The 20203-nt window shown below is 52.4% G+C and overlaps 1 protein-coding gene across 5 annotated transcripts in view; it reads right to left on the minus strand.

The window, feature by feature from the left end:
* Positions 1-17837, minus strand: part of dok4 (docking protein 4) — a 43354-nt gene extending 25517 nt beyond the window's left edge. For 3 of the 5 annotated variants that reach the window (XM_052028347.1, XM_052028346.1, XM_052028349.1), the window contains exons 1-4: positions 17460-17837; positions 7323-7541; positions 2600-2775; positions 1687-1878 (exon numbers count right to left, since the gene is read on the minus strand). In XM_052028347.1, coding sequence (XP_051884307.1) covers positions 1687-1878; positions 2600-2665 — 258 coding nt within the window. In that variant the 5' untranslated portion in view covers positions 2666-2775; positions 7323-7541; positions 17460-17837. The remainder of the gene's footprint in view (positions 1-1686; positions 1879-2599; positions 2776-7322; positions 7542-17459) is intronic. The other 2 variants (XM_052028348.1, XM_052028350.1) reach the window with 1 other exon arrangement.
* Positions 17838-20203: the final 2366 nt, after the last annotated feature.

Genomic DNA, 20203 nt, shown 5'->3' on the forward strand with positions numbered 1-20203 from the left:
CTATCCACCTGTGAGGTGACTTTCAGTGATCTGTGGATATGAACAAGTTCTACAAGTTCCCTGCTCTTCCTCTCTATTCCCCTGCTCATGATGGCGAGTATCCCAAAGGAGTTCTTCACCACCACATCAACTATGGTGCCTGAACCCTCCGCCCGTCACTATCCTCGAGGGCCCGCCTCTTCATTGTGTGGGTCCAACCCTCATCAGTTCTCCCAAAGTGCATCACCTCACACTCGTCAGGTTTAAATTCCACCTGCCATTGCTCTGCTGATTTGACAACTGATCAACATCGTCCTGCAGCCTGAGATACCCTCCTTACTGGCAGTGTAGTGGTTAGTGTGACGCTTTACAGCACCAGCGACCCGGGTTCAATTCCGGCCGCTGCCTGTAAGGAGTTTGTATGTTCTCCCCGTGTCTGTGTGGGTTTCCTCCGGGTGCTCCGGTTTCCTCCCACATTCCAAAGATGTACGGGTTAGGAAGTTGTGGGCATGCTATGTTGGCACCGGAAGCGGGGCGACACTTGTGGGCTGCCCCAGAACACTCTACGCAAAAGGTGCATTTCACTGTGTGTTTTGATGTACACGTGGCTAATAAAGATCTCATCTTATCCTAGCAGCCCCACCAACCTTTTTCTCATCTCCAGACTTACTAATTGTGCCTCCTACATTCACACCCAGATCATTAACAGGACAAGCAGTCAGGGGACCAGGCCCACATCACTCCACCATTACCCCCTGCCCCTTCTCACCAAGGCAACTACAGTTCCATTTTGCCAATGTGTGTTGGATCCCATGGGCTCGAATGTTTTGGACCTGTCTCCATGTGGACTTTGTCAGAGGTGACACCAACCACTTTGCCTTCACTAGTACACACTGTTGCCTGCTCACATTGACCAGACAGGGTCTGCCTCCACGAAAGGGGTCTTGCATTAGTCCCTGTTGATTATTTCTGTCCCTCACAGTGTTTTCTAATAACTTCTCCACCGCTAACGTTAGACGCACTGGCCTGTAATTACTGAGCTCATCCCACAGAGGCACCACACTCTGATGGCCGGTACTTGCCCCACCTGCCCCCACCTGTGGGCAGGGAAGATTTAGAACTCTTGTCAGGGCCCCAGCAATCTCCTCCCTTGCCTCCCATCCCATCTCAACGAGGCCTGAGGATTAATTCACCTGTCGGATACAGACTGCAAATTATCCGCCAGTCTGCTTGTACCTGATCCTCTTTGATAATGTTAAAGTCGGCCTTCCCCCTGTCCAGAGCCATCCCTATCCCTCTCCGTAACTACCTCGAAACTTGGTCACTTTCTGCACTGACACTTCACTCTCCTGCCCATTCCACAATGGCCCCTTTCCCACTAGGCCTGTGTAGGGCAGGTAAAGCTCTCCGCAACGAACGCTCCGACCCTCCCTACCGGATCCACTTGGAAGCAATCCCAGTTACCACTGGGGAAGTAGCAATTGCTCCAGTGACCATCTCACTTCTATTTCTCTGTCAGTTGAGAGGGAGCGACAGGGACTCAGTGATGCGGGGGTGTGGGGGGAGGCTAGTGGTGAGCGTCGGGGACAGGGTGACAGACACAGAGAGCCCAGAGAGAGGGAGTGGGCGAGAGAGAGAGAGAGAGAGAGAGAGAGAGAGAGAGAGAGAGAGAGAGAGAGAGAGAGAGAGAAAGGGGGGAGAGTTCACCTTAGGGCTGCCTTTGAGGTTGGCCGATTTCTCATCTGAATATTTCTCCAGCCTGCGGGGTCCTTTGCTGGAAGACTTCTTGAAGACGAGCCAGCACCTTCGGTAGATCTGAAACACGGACACTCCAGGTGTTGAGGTGTTGCTGCAGGAGTGGGGAACGAAGACCCGGAGACCCAGCTCTCCCCAAGGGCTCTGCACAAGGACTTTGGAAGTTGTACCATCCAGCATCATCCCGCCGTCACATCATCACTGAACGCCGCCTGTACCCGAGCGAGGCATGCCGCCTGTACCCAGGTCAGCAGCAATACCTGTACCCAAGGGAGGCACGCCGCCTGTACCTGAGTCATGGTGTGACAACAGTGACTGTGCTGTGGATGTTCAGGCACCGAGAGTATTGCCAACTACCAGCAGGCATCAGGAGCTGGGAGCTGTCAGGACACACCCCTCTGTGATCTCGGGTCTGACTGAAGGCAGAGCCAGCTGGAGAGTAGGAGAACCTCCTGTGGGCTCTCCCTGCTGGGGCTGACTGAACACAGACCAAAGGAGCCACCAGGGTGGGTGCAGTGTAACAGTGGCGCACAGCGGCAGGGTAGCACGGTGCTCCGTGCAGAATGTCCAAAGCCATGTGATGGGGAGGGAGGGAGAGAGGGAGAGAGGGAGGGAGGGAGAGAGAGAGGGAGGGAGAGAGAGAGAGAGTGATGGAGAGAGGGAGACGGAGAGAGGGAGAGAGAGAGGGGGGGGGGAGAGAGAGGGAGGGAGAGAGAGAGGGAGAGGAACCCTCCCTCCCCTCCCCAGCCCTCCTCCCGCCCACACACTCCCCCTCTCCGAGCTGTGCTCGGGATGTGCCTGTGGGCGTGAGGGGGCCGACGGTGCCCGTGTGTTGGTGCTGGAGACCAGCAGCAGCCACACTCACCCCCAGCTTCCTGCTCCTCATCCGCACGTATCCCTGCTTCACGATGTCGTTGAAGTTGGAGGCCATCTTGGGGGTGGGTGGTGCAGCACATCCGTCCCTCGGTCCCGCCACAGCCTGACCTCAGTCCCACCACCTCCGGCGCAGCCCGAGTCCCATGGTCACTCGGCAGCCCGCTCCTTGACGAAGCAAACCGTCGGTTGTCAGGGTGACAGACCTGCCCGACTCCGCCCCCCTCCCAGAGAACCACGTCCCACCCTCCCAGGACCGGGGCAGCCCCACTGCTCGGGGCAGGTGGGCCAGTGTGGACCTCCCCGAGCCGTCAACCACAGCCTTACTGCAGCCTCCATCACTGCAGCCGCCAGTGTGATTGCACTGGGATGGGTCATCACTCCCCACACGGCACACCCACACAGCACCCCCACACGGCACCCCCACACGGCACCCCCACACGGCACCCCCACACGGAGCATCCACACAGCACACACACACTCTCCCACACGGCACACCCACACGGCACCCCCACACGGCGCACCCACACGGCACCCCCACACGGCGCACCCACACTCTCCCACACAGCACCCACACACTCTCCCACACAGCACACCCACACGGCACACCCACACGGCGCACCCACACAGCACCCCCACACGGCGCACCCACACGGCACCCCCACATGGCACACCCACACAGCGCACCCACACGGCACCCCCACACAGAGCATCCACACGGCGCACCCACACTCTCCCACACAGCACACACACACTCTCCCACACGGCACACCCACACGGCGCACCCACACGGCACCCCCACATGGCGCACCCACACGGCGCACCCACACGGAGCATCCACACGGAGCATCCACACGGCGCACCCACACTCTCCCACACAGCACACACACACTCTCCCACACGGCACCCCCACATGACGCACCCACACGGCGCACCCACACTCTCCCACACGACACACCCACAATCCCGCCAGGTGGAAATGGGGTCTGGGACTGGGGGCAGGGACGGGGGCAGGGACGGGGGCAGGGACGGGGGGTAGGGACCAGGGGCAGGGATTGGGGGCAGGGACTGGGGTCAGGGACGGGGGGTAGGAACTGGGGCTGGGACGGGGGTAGGGACTGGGGGCAGGGATTGGGGGCAGGGACTGGGGGCTGGGTCTGGGGGTAGGGACTGGGGGCAGGGACGGGAGGCAGGGACGGGGGCAGGGATTGGGGGCAGGGATTGGGGGCAGGAACTGGGGATGCGATGGGGTTAGGAACTGGGGGCAGGGATTGGGGGCAGGGACAGGGGCAGGGACGTGGTGTAGGGACTGGGGGCAGGGACTGGAACTGGAGCAGGGACTGTGGAGGGACTGGGAGCAGGGACTGGGGTAGGGACTGGGAGCAGGGACTGGGAGCTGGGACTGGGGTAGGGACTGGGAGCAGGGACTGGGGGCTGGGACTGGGCAGGGACTGGGGGCGGGGAGTGGGGGCGGGGAGTGGGGCAGGGACTGGGGAGGGGACTGGGGCAGGGACTGGGGCTGGGACTGGGGGCAGGGACTGGGGCTGGCATGGGGGCAGGGACGGAAGCAAGGACGGGGGCCAGGGACGGGGGGACAGGGACGGGGGGCAGGTACTGGGGGCAGGAACTGGGGGCAGGGATGGGGGGCAGGGTCTGGCGGCATGGACTGGGGGCAGGGACTAGGGGCGGGGACTGGGGGCAGGAACTGGGGGCAGGGACGGGGGCAGGGACGGGGGGGCAGGGACGGAGGGTAGGGACTGGGGGCAGGGACTAGGGGCAGGGACTGGGGCTGGGACGGGGGCAGGGATGGGGGTAGGCACTGGGGGCAGGGATTGGGAGCAGGGACTAGGGCAGGGACTAGGGGCGGGGACTGGGGGCAGGAACTGGGGGCAGGGACTGGGGGCAGGGACTGGGAGCAGGGACAGGGGGCAGGGACTGGGGGCAGGAACTGGGGGCATGGACTGTGGGCAGGGACTGAGGGCTGGGACTGGGATGGGACTGGGCATGGGGACTGGGGGCAGGGACTGGGGGCAGGGACGGGAGCAGGGAAGGGGGCTAGGGACGGGTGTCAGGGACAGCGGGGGCAGGGACGGGGGCAGGTTCTGGGACGGTTATGGGGACAGGGTCAGCTACTTCGCTCAGAGCCGAGAGTGGGACTGGGACCGGCTGAACTCTGAAAGGAGGGAGCAGAGAAGTCAAGGGAGCAACAGTTCCCAGTCACAGGCCCGATTCCAAGGTGGCACGTGTCCCCACAGCCGCTGTGCCACCAGTGTCACAGCGGAGACCATATCCTGGATCATTGACTTCCCAACCAACAGACCGCAATCAGTGAGGATCGGCAGCAACGCCCCCAGCACGATTATTCCCAAGACTGGGGCATCCTCAGCCCTCTACTCCACTCCCTATACCCTCATGACTGTGTGGCCAGATTCCGCTCTAACTCCATCTGCAAGTTTGCAGCTGATACCACCGTAGTCGGCCGTATCTCACATAACGATGAGGAAGGAGATAGAGAGCTTAGTGGAATGGTGTCATGACAACAACCTTTCCCTCAATGTCAGCAAACAAAAGAGCCAGTCATTGACTTCACACGCACCCGTCTACATCAACGGTGCTGAGGTCGAGAGGGTTGAGAGCTTTAAGTTCCCAGGAGTGAACATCACCAACAGCTTGTCCTGATCCAACCACGTAGACACCACGGCCAAGAAAGCTCACCAGTGCCTCTACTTCCACAGGAGGATAAAGAAGTTTGGCATGTCCCCTTTGACACTCACCAATTTTTATCGATGTCCCATAGAAAGCATCCTATCTATGTGGACACAGCTCAGCACATCATGGAAACCAGCCTCCCGTTCATGGACTCTGTCTATACCTCTCACTGCCTCAGTAAAGCAGCCAGCAGTACCAAAGACCCCACCCACCGCAGACATTCTCTCTTCTCCCCTCTCCCATCGGGCAGAAGATACAAAAGCCTGAAAGCACGAACCATCAGGCTCAAGGACAGATTCTACCCCACTGTTCTAAGACTATCGAACGGTTCCCTAGTACGATGAGATGGACTCTTGACCTCATAATCTACCTTGTTATGGCCTTGCACCTTATTGTCTGCCTGCACTGCACTTTCTCTGTAGCTGTGAAACTTTATTCTGTCCAGTCCTGATGAAGGGCCTCGACCTGAGATGTTGGCTGTTTATTTCCCTCCATAGATGCTGCCTGACCTGCTGAGTTCCTCCAGAATTTTGTGTGTGTTGCCCCAGATTCCAGCATCTGCAGAATCCCTTGTGTCTCCGAGTTCCTCCAGCATTCTGTGTGTGTGAGTGTGTGAGTGTGTGTGTGAGTGTGTGTGTGTGTGAGTGAGTGTGTGTGAGTGAGTGTGTGTGTGTGAGTGTGAGTGTGTGAGTGTGAGTGTGTGAGTGTCAGTGTGAGTGTGTGTGTGTGTGTGAGTGTGTGTGTGTGAGTGAGTGTGTGTGAGTGAGTGTGTGTGTGTGAGTGTGTGAGTGTCAGTGTGAGTGTGTGTGTGAGTGTCAGTGTGTGTGTGTGTGTGTGTGTTACATTTTATTCTGCATTCTGTTACTGTTTTCCCCTGTACTACCTGGATGCACTGTGTGATGAATCGATCTGTGTGGATAGCAGACAAAACAACGTTTTTCACTGTGCCTTGGCACGTGTGACAATAATGAACCAATTCCCAATCTGTTCGAATGATCATCGAATGAGGCTTCAGGGGTTGAACTAAAGAACAAAATAGGGACGATCACATCACTGGGAGTAAGTGATACTTGTCCAGACAACCTCAGGGAGACAGGAGAGCAAGTCACAGAATCATCGAAACATACAGCACAGAAACAGGCCCTTCGGCCCACCCTGTCCATACTGACCGTGACGTCGATCTACACTAAAACCACTTGCCCACATTCAGCCCATCTCACTCCATTCCTTTCCTATCCAACTGCCTTTGAAACATCGTATCCGCGTTGATCACCTTCTCTGGCGGCTCATTCCATATCCCCACCACCCTCTGAGTGAAAAACCTACCCCTCAGATCTCCTTTGAATTTCTCCCCTCTCACCTTAAGCCTGTGCCCTCTGGTTTCAGACTCTCCACCCCTGGGTAAAAGACTCTTCCCATCTGTCCTATCTCTGCCCCTCATAATTTTATAAACCTCAATCAGGTCGTCCCTCAGCCTCCTACATTCCAATGAGAACAAACCCAGCTGATCCAATCTCTCCCTATAACTCCAGCCCTCCAGTCCAGCGAACACCCCGGTGCATCTCTTTTGTACTCTCGCTGTTGCTAACACATCCCTCCTGTAGTGTGGTGACCAGAACTGTACACAGTACTCCAGGTGTGGCCTGACCAGTGTAGTGTTCAGCTGCACCTGACGTCCCAATTGTTATATCCAGTGCCTCTGCCTATGAAGGTGCACATACCAAATGCCTTCTGCGCCATCCTGTCCCCCTGTGTCACCACCTTCAGGGAGCTGCAGACTTGTACCCCAACGCCTCTCTGTACACCAAAGCTCCTCGATATGTCCTACCGGAGTGTGACTTCCCAAAGTGCATCACCTCGCACTTGTCTGGATTAAATTCCATCTGCCACCGCACCGTGCAACCTTCCAGCTGATCTGTGTCCCGCGTCCGCAAGTTTACCAACAAGATCACTCACGTTCTCATTGCTGTCACACAGGAGTCAAAAACCAAGCAGCATAAACTTACAAGTAGGTGGTGGACAGATTAGAGCGGAGATCAGGGATTCTTTTCCTTCTCCCCCCCTTAACCTTTCCACCGATGACTTTCGCTGTCTGCACTTGGAGAGCTGTGACTGGCCTGGCGATGGACACAGTGCTAGACCAAGTCCAAGAGCTCGTCTTCAACTGGGACACACGGAAGGTGCGATGGAACCTCCTCCTTGGTCGCAGATGCTCTCGGGCGGGACTGTGAAAGGAAGTTAAACATCAGCTCGACGCAGCCTCATTGTCGGGAGACAAAACATTTCCATGTGAGGGTTGCTGCCACTGAGAGGGAGAGCAAAACATGAGCAAAACATACGGGATTGTCTGACCCGATCACAGCAGTCACACTGCCCCGTGTACTGATGATCAGGACTGAAGTATTTCATCAGACACAATGAGAAAAACGTGCTGCCTTTCCACGGGAAGGATTAAATGGGGTATGGAGCCAAGTCAGGGAGAAGCTCTTTGAACCTGACATGTCAGATGCATTAACTTTCACAGCTGTCAGGTCCTTGGCCGTTGTTGACACCGAACTGAGCCACACTGTGATAAATGGTAACGGCACAATGAGCCAAGGGAACAGCGGGAGGAGAGGCCAAACGTAGCAGGGCCGGAATACAACAGGCAATAACTAATGAACCGGACCGGGAAAGCAGGACGAGTCACAGTGTTGAACTAACAACCCTGAATGAAGTTTACACGAGGCGCAGGCAGGGCAGACAATCAGAGTCTCGTTCCCAGCGTGGAGACGTCAAATACCAGAGGGCAGAGCTTTAAGGTGAGAGAGGGAAAGTTTAAAGGGGACGTGCAGGGCAGGTTTTTATTTTACGGAGAGTGAAGTGGTAGGTGCCTGGAATGGACCACCAGAAGAAATGGCAGAAGTGGATGCAACAGCAATGGTTTAGAGGCAATTAGACTGACAGATGAACAGGCAGGGGGTACAGGGCTATGGATCACGTGTAGGGGGTACAGGGCTATGGATCAGGTGCAGGGGGTACAGGGCTATGGATCAGGTGCAGGGGGTACAGGGCTATGGATCAAGTGCAGGGGGTACAGGGCTATGGATCAGGTGCAGGGGGTACAGGGCTATGGATCAGGTGCAGGGGGTACAGGGCTATGGATCAGGTGCAGGGGGTACAGGGCTATGGATCAGGTGCAGGGGGTACAGGGCTATGGATCAGGTGCAGGGGGTACAGGGCTATGGATCAGGTGCAGGGGGTACAGGGCTATGGGTCACGTGCAGGGGGTACAGGGCTATGGATCAGGTGCACGGGGTACAGGGCTATGGATCACGTGTAGGGGGTACAGGGCTATGGATCAGGTGCAGGGGGTACAGGGCTATGGATCAGGTGCAGGGGGTACAGGGCTATGGATCAAGTGCAGGGGGTACAGGGCTATGGATCAGGTGCAGGGGGTACAGGGCTATGGATCAGGTGCAGGGGGTACAGGGCTATGGATCAGGTGCAGGGGGTACAGGGCTATGGATCAGGTGCAGGGGGTACAGGGCTATGGATCAGGTGCAGGGGGTACAGGGCTATGGATCAGGTGCAGGGGGTACAGGGCTATGGGTCACGTGCAGGGGGTACAGGGCTATGGATCAGGTGCACGGGGTACAGGGCTATGGATCAGGTGCAGGGGGTACAGGGCTATGGATCAGGTGCAGGGGGTACAGGGCTATGGATCAGGTGCACGGGGTACAGGGCTATGGATCAGGTGCAGGGGGTACAGGGCTATGGATCAGGTGCAGGGGGTACAGGGCTATGGATCAGGTGCAGGGGGTACAGGGCTATGGATCACGTGCAGGGGGTACAGGGCTATGGATCAGGTGCAGGGGGTACAGGGCTATGGATCAGGTGCAGGGGGTACAGGGCTATGGATCACGTGCAGGGGGTACCGGGATATGGATCAGGTGCAGGGGGTACAGGGCTATGGATCACGTGTAGGGGGTACAGGGCTATGGATCAGGTGCACGGGGTACAGGGCTATGGATCACGTGCAGGGGGTACAGGGCTATGGATCAGGTGCAGGGGGTACAGGGCTATGGATCACGTGCAGGGGGTACAGGGCTATGGGTCACGTGCAGGGGGTACAGGGCTATGGATCAGGTGCAGGGGGTACAGGGCTATGGATCACGTGCAGGGGGAACAGGGCTATGGATCAGGTGCAGGGGGTACAGGGCTATGGATCACGTGCAGGGGGTACAGGGCTATGGATCACGTGCAGGGGGAACAGGGCTATGGATCACGTGCAGGGGGTACAGGGCTATGGATCACGTGCAGGGGGTACCGGGCTATGGATCACGTGCAGGGGGTACAGGGCTATGGATCACGTGCAGGGGGTACAGGGCTATGGATACAGGGATATGAGTACAGGGATGAGTTTGGTTTGATACCAAGGTCGGCACAGACACCATGGGCCGAAGGGCTTGTTCCTGTGCCATACCGTTACACGTGTTGTATGGAGTCTGCAGACAGCCACGTTCTGAAGGCCTTTGATCCTTTCCGTCCAACACCGAGAGCCGGAGATGCACGCTGACCCCACTGTGCCAGGACGTGTGCTGGACACTGGAGGCCGGATTCAGCTCCACCCCGACAGGGACCGAGACCAGTGTCAGGGCGATGACACACTCTCACTTGGCACCAGAACACAAGCAAATCGGAGCAGAAGTGGGCCACTCGGCCCCTCAAACGTGCCTCAATGTTCGGTACGCTCACGGCAGATCAACTGCAACTGCCCCTCTGTTCCAGTTCCCCACACCCGTCAACTCCCTGCCCTCCCAAAACATTGCCTACCTCCACTTCAAACACCCCCGACCAATCAATCATATAGAGAGAGGTGACCAACTTGATAAAATCCTTTCCACATAATGCAGTAAGGTGAAAAAATTTTCTTTAAATAAATGTTTATAGTTTTTAGTGATTGACACCCCCAGATAAGTAAAATGATTTCTTACAATTTTAAAAGGAATGTTAATATCAAATGGTACCAGGTTATTCAGAGGAAAAAGTTCACTCTTGTGTAAATTCAATTTGTATCCTGAAAAATGATTCAAGCAAGAGAGTATGGAAAGCACAGGAGGGAAGGAGGCTTCAACATTAGATATAAAAAATTATAAATCATCAGCATATAATGAAACTTTATGGTTAATACCTCTTCTGGAGATACCAATGATATCTCTAGATTCTCGGAGAGAAATAGCCAAGTAGATATAGAGGAGATGTCAGGGGTAAGTTTTTTACTCAGAGAGTGGTGAGTGCGTGGAATGGGCTGCCAGAAACGGTGGTGGAGACGGATACAATGGGGTCTTCTAAGAAACTTTTGGATAGGTACATGGAGCTTAGAAAAATAGAGGGCTATGCGTAAGCCTAGTAATTTCTAGGGTAGGGACATGTTCGGCACAGCTTTGTGGGCCGAAGGGCCTGAATTGTGCTGTAGGTTTTCTATGTTCTATGTCTATTTCAGGTTTTACCTGTTTTTATTCCTAAGTCTTTCTTTAACTCTCGTGATTCAATTCTATCTTCCTACATGTGGAATAATAAACGTCCTAAACTATATAAAGTTCACCTTCAGAAGGTTAAAAAGAACAGAGGTTTAGCCTGACCCAACTTTAGGTTTTATTACTGGGCAGTCAATATACGAAACCTTATGTTTTGGTTACATTAATCAAGAGGCTTGTCCAGTATAGGTTTCTTCAGAAGTTAACTCTGTTAAAAAATTTTCCATTATTTCTCTGCTTGGTTCTTCACTTCCTTTATCATTAAATAAACTAACAAATAATTTAGTAGTTAAACATGCTTTGAGGATTTGCTTACAATTTAGAAAATATTTTGGTTTATTGAGTTTTTCTTTGTCCAGTCCCATTTTCTCTAATTATTTTTTTAAACCTTCTATGACTGATGTAGTTTTTAAAGAGTGGAACAAATCAGGTATTATTTGTTTTCAGGATCTGTTTGTTGGAGGATCTTTTCTTCATTTGAACAATTGTGTACCAAGTATAATTTACCAACAATTCATTTTTTCCGATATTTACAAATTAGAGATTTTCTTCGATCACCATAGAACCATAGAACAGTACAGCACAATACAGGCCCTTTGGCCCACCATGTTGTGCCGACCTTCAACCACTCCTAAGACTATCTAACCCCTTCCTCCCACATATCCCTCTATCTTAAATTCCTCCATATGCTTATCTAACAAATTCCTGAACTTTGTATCAGCCTCCATCACCACCCCAGGCAGCACATTCCATGCACCAACCACTCTCTCGGTGAAAAACCTCCCTCTGACATCTCCCTTGAACTTCCCACCCATTACCATAAAGCCATGTCCTCTTGTTTTGAGCATTGGTGCCCTGGGAAAGAGGCGCTGGCTGTTCACTCTGTCTATTCTTCTTAATATTTTATACACCTCTATCATGTCTCCCCTCATCCTCCTTCTCTCCAATGAGTAAAGCCCTAGCTCCTTTAGTCTGTCATCATAATCTATACTCTCTAATTCAGGCAGCATCCTGGTAAATCTCCTCTGCACCCTTTCCAACGCCTCCACATCCTTCCTATAATGAGGAGACCAGAACTGGACACAGTACTCCAAGTGTGGTCTAACCAGAGTTTTGTAAAGCTGCATCATTACTTCGCAGCTCTTAAACTCAATCCCATGATTTATGAAAGCCAACATCCCATAAGCTTTCTTAACCACCCTATCCACCTGTGAGGCGACTTTCAGTGATCTGTGGATATGAACCCCCAGATCCCCCTGCTCCTCCACACTGCCCAGAATCCTGCCATTTACCTTGTACTCCGCTGTGGAGTTTGTCCTTCCAAAGTGTACCACCTCACACTTCTCCGGATTGAACTCCATCTGCCACTTGTCAGCCCAGCTCTGCATCCCAGCTTCGACAGCCTTCCACACTATCCACTATCCACAACACCACCAATCTTTGTGTCATCTGCAAACTTGCTAACCCACCCTTCCACCCCCTCATCTAAGTCATTAATAAATATCACGAAAAGTAGAGGTCCCAGAACTGATCCCTGTGGGACACCACTAGTCACAGCCCTCCAATCCAAATGCACTCCCTCCACCACAACCCTCTGCTATCTACAGGCAAACCAATTCTGAATCCACACAGCCCTGGATCCCTTGGCCTCTGACCTTCTGAAGAAGTCTACCATGCGGAATCTTGTCAAACGCCTTACTAAAATCCATGTAGACCACATCCACCGCACTGCCCTCATCAATCTTCCTGGTCACCTCCTCAAAGAACCCTATCAAGCTTGTGAGACATGATCTTCCCTTCACAAAGCCATGCTGGCTGTCCCTAATCAGTCCATGATTCGCTAAATGCTCATAGATCCTATCTTTTAGAATCCTTTCTAACAGCTTGCCCACCACAGACGTAAGGCTCACTGGCCTGTAATTCCCTGGACTATCCCTACTACCTTTTTTGAATAAGGGGACAACATTCACCACCCTCCAATCCTCCAGTACCATCCCTGTGGACAACGAGGACTCAAAGATCCTTACCAACGGTTCAGCAATCTCCTCCCTCACCTCACGAAGCAGCCTGGGGAATATGCCGTCAGGCCCCGGGGACTTATCTGTCCTAATATTTTCTAACAACTCCAACACATCCTCTCTCTTTATATCTACATACTCTAGAACATTACCCTCACCAAGACTGTCCTCAGCATCATCAAGACCCCTCTTCTTGGTGAATACTGAAGAGAAGTATTCATTGAGAACCTCACCCACTTCCACAGCTTCCAGGCACATCCTCCCACCTTTGTCTTTAATCGGACCTACCTTTATTCTAGCCATCCTTCTGCTCTTCATGTACAAGAAAAAACCCTTGAGATTCTCCTTAACCCTACTTGCCAAAGCCTTTTCATGTCCCCTTCTTGCTCTCCTCAGTCCCTTCCTTGCTTGCTACTCTATATTCCTCACTAGCCTTATCTGATCCTTGCTGCCTAAACCTTATGTATGCTGCCTTCTTCTTCCTAACTAGTTGTTCCACCTCTCTCGTCACCCATGGTTCCTTCACCCTGCCATTCTTTCTCTGCCTCACCAGGACAAATTTATCCCTAACATCCTGCAAAAGATCCCTCAACATCGACCACATCTCCATAGTACATTTCCCTTCAAAAATGTAATCCTAATTTACACTCCCAAATTCTAGGCTTATAACCTCATAATTTGCCCTTCCCCAATTAAATATCTTCCCGTCCTCTTTGCTCCTATCCCTGTCCATGACAATTCTAAACGTTATGGAGAAATGGTTACTGTCCCCCAAATGCTCACCCACCAAGAGATCTGTCACCTGACCCGGTTCATTACCTAATACTAGATCTAATATGGCATTCCCTCTAGTCAGCCTGTCAACATACTGTGACAGGAATTCGTTCTGGACACACTTTACAAACTCCGCCCCGTCTAAACCTTTGGCACTAAGCAGGTGCCAATCAATATTTGGGAAGTTGAAGTCTCCCACGATAATAACCCTGTTGTTTTCACATCTTTCCAAAATCTGCCTCCCAATCTGCTCCTCAGTATCCCTACTGCTACCGGGGGGCCTATAGAATACTCCCAGTGGAACAACTGCTCCTTTCTTGTTCCTAACTTCCACCCATATTGACTCTAGAGAGGATCCTTCTACATTATCCAACCTTTCTGCAGCTGTAACAGTGTCCCTGACCAGTATCGCCACCCCTCCTCCTCTTCTCCCCCCTCCCTATCCCTTTTAAAACACTGAAAACCAGGAATATTCAATATCCATTCCTGCCCTGGTGACAGCCAAGTCTCTGCAAGAGCCACAATATCATAGTCCAATATCAACATCCAAACTCTCAGTTCATCTCCCTTATTCCTGATGCTTCTCGCATTTAAGTAAACACACTTTAGCCCATCCACCTTACTACTTTTATAGCCTGCACTCTGCTTATCCTTCCTCAAAGCCTCTCTACCTGTCAGATCTGACTTTTCCCCATCCCCTTCTTCCCCTGACCTACTCCTCCGGTTCCCATCCCCCTCACAAACTAGTTTAAATCAATTACATTCTTTTCCTATGAGTCCTGATAAAAATTTATTCGATGTAATCTTTAATTTGAAACCTTTTCACGATGGCTCAATATCTAATATTTATGACAGGTTACTGGGAATGAGTAAGGTGCCACTAGATAAAATTAAAAACGCTTGGGAACAAGATTTGCAGATGTCAATTTCTGAGGAAACTTGGAATGAAATTTTTAAATTGGTTAGTACTTCGTCATTATCTGCTCGTCATTCTCTCCTTCAATTTAAAGTGGTGCATAGAGCTCACTTGTCTGTTTTTATTCCGATATATCTCCTCACTGTGACAAATGCAATAATGGAGAGGCTTCTTTAATTCACATGTTCTGGACGTGTCAGAGTCTTAAAAAATATTGGACAGAGGTCTTTCAAATTTTTTCTGTACTTTTTAAAATAAATTTTAAACCTAATCCTTTGACTGCATTATTTGGGATCGTTGGAGAAAAAGATACAGCTTTGAAGGCTTCTGACCTACACATTCTGGCTTTTATTTCTCTTATAGCCAGGAGAGCTGTGTTGCTGAAATGGAAGGAAGTCACTCTGCCTACTCATGTTCAATGGTCATACCTGAATCTAGAGAAGATCTGTTGTTCAATTCTTGAATCTAACTTAGACTTTCAAACCCTGTGGGGACCTTTTCTGAATTATTTTCAAAACCTTTGATTTGGTGACTAAAGTACAGACATTGGCTGACATTGTTACGTTTCAAGGGTTTTTCCTTGTTTTTTTTATTAAACAGCTTCAGTTTTTGGTAGTGGAAGTAGATTTTTTTTATAAAATGTTCCAATTTTTTCTTTATTAACTATTACATGTGATTATTGATTTAGCGTATTGTGATCCTAAGTACGGTTTAACACAATGTATTCAGTAGTATTTTTACTCTCTTTTTTGATCATGTACTCTGTATTTTTTTCATGGATTTAATAAAAATATTGTAAAAGGGAACACCCCCAACACCCCAGCCTCCACACCCCCTGGGGCAGAGAGTTCCAGCGACCCACCTCCCGCTGGGAGAGGAAGTTCTCTTTAAGTGACACCCCCTAATTTTCTAACCAGGGCCCTTTGTTGTAGATTCTCCACCACCCCCACCCACACCCACCCACCCACCCCCCCCCCCCGCCACCCAGAGGAAAAGCTTCAGGTCCTATCGGGATTGTTGAAATCCAAGAAAGATCACCCCTCGTTCTTCTAAACTATGTAGAATACACAAGGCAGGCACGGCAGTGTAGCAGTTAGAGTAACGCTATTACAGCGCCAGCGACCCAGGTTCAATTCCGGCCGCTGTCTGTAAGGAGTTTGTATGTTCTCCCTGTGTCTGCGTGGGTTTCCTCCGGGTGCTCCGGTTTCCTCCCACATTCCAAAGATGTACGGGTTAGGAAGTTGTGGGCATGCTGTGTTGGCGCTGGAAGCGTGGCGACACTTGCAGGCTGCCCCCAGAACACTCTACGCAGAAGATACATTTCACTGTGTGAAAAGAACACCCTGTCCTCCCAGGAACTAGCCCACTGAATCTCTTTCCAACTGCCCCCCTCGCCAGCAGGTCTTCTCTTAAATAACGGGACCACAGCTGTGTGGGGGTCTTCAGGTGCACTGAATACAGGAGTTGGGACGCCATGTTCCAGCTGCACGGGACATTGGTGAGACCTCTCCCGGAATATTGTGCACATTTCCAGTCTCCACGTAACGGGAAGGATGCGATTAAACTGGAGAGGGTGCAGGAAAGATTCACAGGGATGTTGCTGGGATTGGAGGGCTTGAGTTATAAGGAGAAACTGGATAGCCTGGGGCTGATTTCCCTGGAGCGAAGGAGGCTGAGGGTTGGCCTTATAGAGGTTTGTGAAATCATGAGGGGCACAGAAAGGTGGAAGGTCACACTCTTTTCCCCCAGGGTAGGGGAGTCTAAAACTAGAGGGCACAGATTTAAGGTGAGAGGGGAAAGATTTAAAGGTGACCTGTGGGGCAGGTTTTTCACACAGAGGGCAGTGGGTATGTGGAACAGGCTGCCAGAGGAAGGGGTAGAGGCAGGTACAATAACGTTTAAAAGACATTTGGACAGGTTCGAGGATGGTAAAGGTTTAGAGGGATAGGAGCCCAACAAAGGAAAATGGAACCATCTCAGGAAGGCAGCTTGGTCGGAATGGACCAGTTGGGCCAGGTTCCAGGCAGAGGATGTGGTTCCTTGTGGAGTCACAGAGTCATACAGCACAGGACAGGCCCTTCAGCCCATCCTGCTGTGCTAAACTAATTAAGCTAACGACACCTAATCCTTTCTCCCTGCACATGGCCCATGTCCCTCCACTCTCTGCACATCCATGTACACGTCTAAGAGCCTCTTAAACACCTCAATCGTATCTGCCTCCACCACCCCCCCGGCAGCACATTCCAGACACCCAACACTCTGTAAAACATTTGCCCTGCACATCTCCTTTGAACTTACCCCCTCTCACCTTAAATGCATGTCCTCCAGTGTTAGACATTTCAACCCTGGGAAAAAGATACCGGCTGTCTATCTAGGTCTGTCACAACTGTATAAACCTCTATCGGGTCTCCCCTCAACCTCCACCGCTCCAGAGAAAACAGCCCTAGTTTGCCCAACCTCTCCTCAGCTGTCCCATGAGCCTACGGTTGGCCCATATCCCTCTAAACCTTTCCTATCCATGTACCCGTCTAATTGTCTTTTAAACGTTCTTACTGTACCTACCTCTACCCCTTCCTCTGGCAGCCTGTTCCACATACCCACTGCCCTATGTGTCCATGACTGGTCCGTCCATGACCGCACCACCCGTGACTGGCCTGTGACCGCACTGTCCGTGACCAGTCAGTGACCGGTCAGTGACCGCACCGGTCTGTACTGAACCGTCCGTGACCGGTCCATGACCGCAGTGTACGTGACTGCACTGTCCGTGACCGGTCCGTGGGCTCCCGGTGCTGTGGGCAGAAGCTGTGACAGCTTCAGCTGGCTGTGTTTAGAAACAGAAACCTGCGCGGTGGAAGCTGCTGCCTCCCTCACTGAACCAGCCCACCCCAGCACTGAACACACTGCACAAACACTCACCTCTCCCCAGTACCTCCCGCTTCCTGCAAACGGCCGGCCTGACGGATCGCTCGCTCCCAGGGACAGGCACTGCCGGTGAGCTGGCAGCATCCAGCGGCTCCCCCCGACTGTGACCAGCACACACACAGAGTGCAGACTCAGCCCACGGCTGCTGACAGCATCCAGCGCTCCCCACACAATTCCCTCTGACTGACACAGGAGTGCAGCTCATTAACATAATCCCTTGGAGAGCGGAGGCCGGCTGTGTGTAGACGGAGCCGCTGACCGTTCCAGCCCCTGCAGTCAGCAGTCACCTGATCAGGAGCAGAGAGAAACACAGGGAGGAGCAGTGTGTGACCACAGCCTGTGCTCAGTGAGCAGGCCTTCACATCCCCAGCAGCCCTGCCCCGCACAGCACTCCCCAGGGCCCGCGCTGTCAACACTGCAGGCAGCCCTGCCCACACACACACACACACTCACACACACACACGCACCCACACACACACACACGTGCCCACACACATGCACGTACACACACGCATGCACATGTGCGCACACACACATCCACGCACAGACATACACACAGACACACACACAGGCATGCAGACACACACACACAAACGCACCCAGGGGCACGACTGTGCTGTGTGCCCACTACCAACAACCAGTCACACCTCAGCAGCAGATAACTTGCGAAGGGACAGGCAGGGGGCAGCTGGGTGCCAGTGGGGGCACACCCGTGCCACAGGTGTGTACAGCGTCACTGACACCCGCGTCACACTCACACTGAGGCACGTGGTCACACTGACTCACTCTGTCACACTCACTGCCTCTCTCCCTCCAGCTCTCCCGCACTCACCGCCTCTCTCCCTCCAGCTCTCCCGCACTCACTGCCTCTCTCCTGCACTCTGCCACCCCCCCTTGCCATCTCAGTCCCCTTCTCCGTCTCCCTCACCCCCTCTCCTGCATTGACCACGTCTCTCCTTGTCTCTCTCTCTCTCTCTGGGAAGTTCAGGGAAGAGAACAGCGATGTCCTGAAACATACTGACGTTAGAGAAGAGGATATGTTGGCAGTATTGAGGCGCATAAAGGTGGATAAATCCCCAGGACCTGACCAAATGTATCCTGGGACGTTGTGGGAAAGAAATTGCTGGGGCCCTGGCAGAGAATTTTGTACCTTCCTCAGCTACGAGTGAGGTACCGGAAGCCTGGAGGGTGGTGATGATGTCCCTTCATTGAAGAAGGGCTGCAGGGATAAGCCAGGGAACTACATCCGTGGTGGGGAAATTACTGGGGGGGATTCTGAGAGGCGGGGTCCATGTGCATTTGGAAAGGCAAGGACTAATTAAGGATAGTCTGCACGGCTTTGTGCGCAGGAAATGGTGTCTCTTGAATTTGATCGAGTTGTTTTGAAGAGGTCGGCAGGAACTAGAAGAGCAGGTGTGGGGAGACATTGCTCATAGTTGTAAGAATAACAGAGTTTTATTAGTGAGAGATTTTAATTTCCCCGAAATTGACTGGACTGTTAAGGGCCTGGACAGGGTGGAATTCGTGGAACGTGTCCAGGAAAGTTTCCTGACTCAATATTGACTCTCGGAAGTTCCCAAAGACTGGCAGGTGGCTAATGTCGTTCTGTTATTTAAGAAGGGTAGCAAGGACAGGCCGGGGAACTACAGGCCGGTCAGCCTGACATCAGTGGTGGGAAAGTTACTGGAGGGAATTCTTGAGGGACAGGATCTACCGGCATTTGGACAGACAGGGTCTGATTAGGAGGAGTCATGAGGGCCCTACTCGGGAGGGTGCTGTACTGGACCTCCTCTTAGGGAACGAGGCAGGGCAGGTAACTGAAGTGGGATTCAGGGAGCACTTTGGCTCCAGTGACCATAATTCTATTCATTTGAAGACCGTGACGGAAAAGGATAGAACAGGTCCACAGGTTCGGGTCCTAAACTGGAGCAGGGCTAATTTTGGGAGAATTAGGCAGGATCCAGCAGAGTGGATTGGGTGAGCCTGCCTGAAGGGAAAGGAATGAACACAAGTGGGAAGCTTATAAGAGTGTGATATCAGGAGTCCAGGGGCAGCATGTTCCTGTCAGGGGGAAGGGGAAACCTGACATGTTTAGGGAACCTTGGCTGACGAGGGATATTGAGGCTCTGGTCCAGAAAAAGAAGGAAGCATACATTGGGTTTAGAGGGTCGGTGACAAGTTAATCCCTTGATGACTATAAAAAGATTAAGAATACACTTAAGGGGGAAACCAGGAGGGCAAAGAGAGGGTATGACATGGATCTGGCAGGTAAGGTTAAGGAAAATCTCAGGAGGTTCTATAGCTATTTTAAGTGTAAAAGGGTGGCCAGGGAGAGAGTAGGTCTCCTTAGAGATCAGCAGGGCCGCCTATGTCTGGAGCCGCAGGAGATGGGTGGGATTTTTAATGTGTTTACTGAGGAGAAAATCATGGTTGCTCAAGAGATAAGGGAAACAAGTGGAGATGTTTTGGAGAACAGTCATATTACCAGGGAGGAGGGATTTGCAGCATTCCAGCACATCAAGGTGGATAAATCCCCAGGGCCTGACCGAGTGCATCCTCGGACTTTGTGGGAGGTTAGAGGAGAAATTGCGGAGGCCTTTGTAGAGATATTTGCTTCATTGTCAGTCACTGGTGAAGTTCCCGAACACTGGAAGGTGGCTAATGTTGTTCTGTTGTTTAAGAAGGGTAGCAAGACAGGCCAGGGTACTACAGGCCGGTCAGCCTGACATCAGTGGTGG

This window comes from Pristis pectinata, chromosome 13 (assembly GCF_009764475.1).
Source record: "Pristis pectinata isolate sPriPec2 chromosome 13, sPriPec2.1.pri, whole genome shotgun sequence".
NCBI lineage: Eukaryota > Metazoa > Chordata > Chondrichthyes > Rhinopristiformes > Pristidae > Pristis > Pristis pectinata.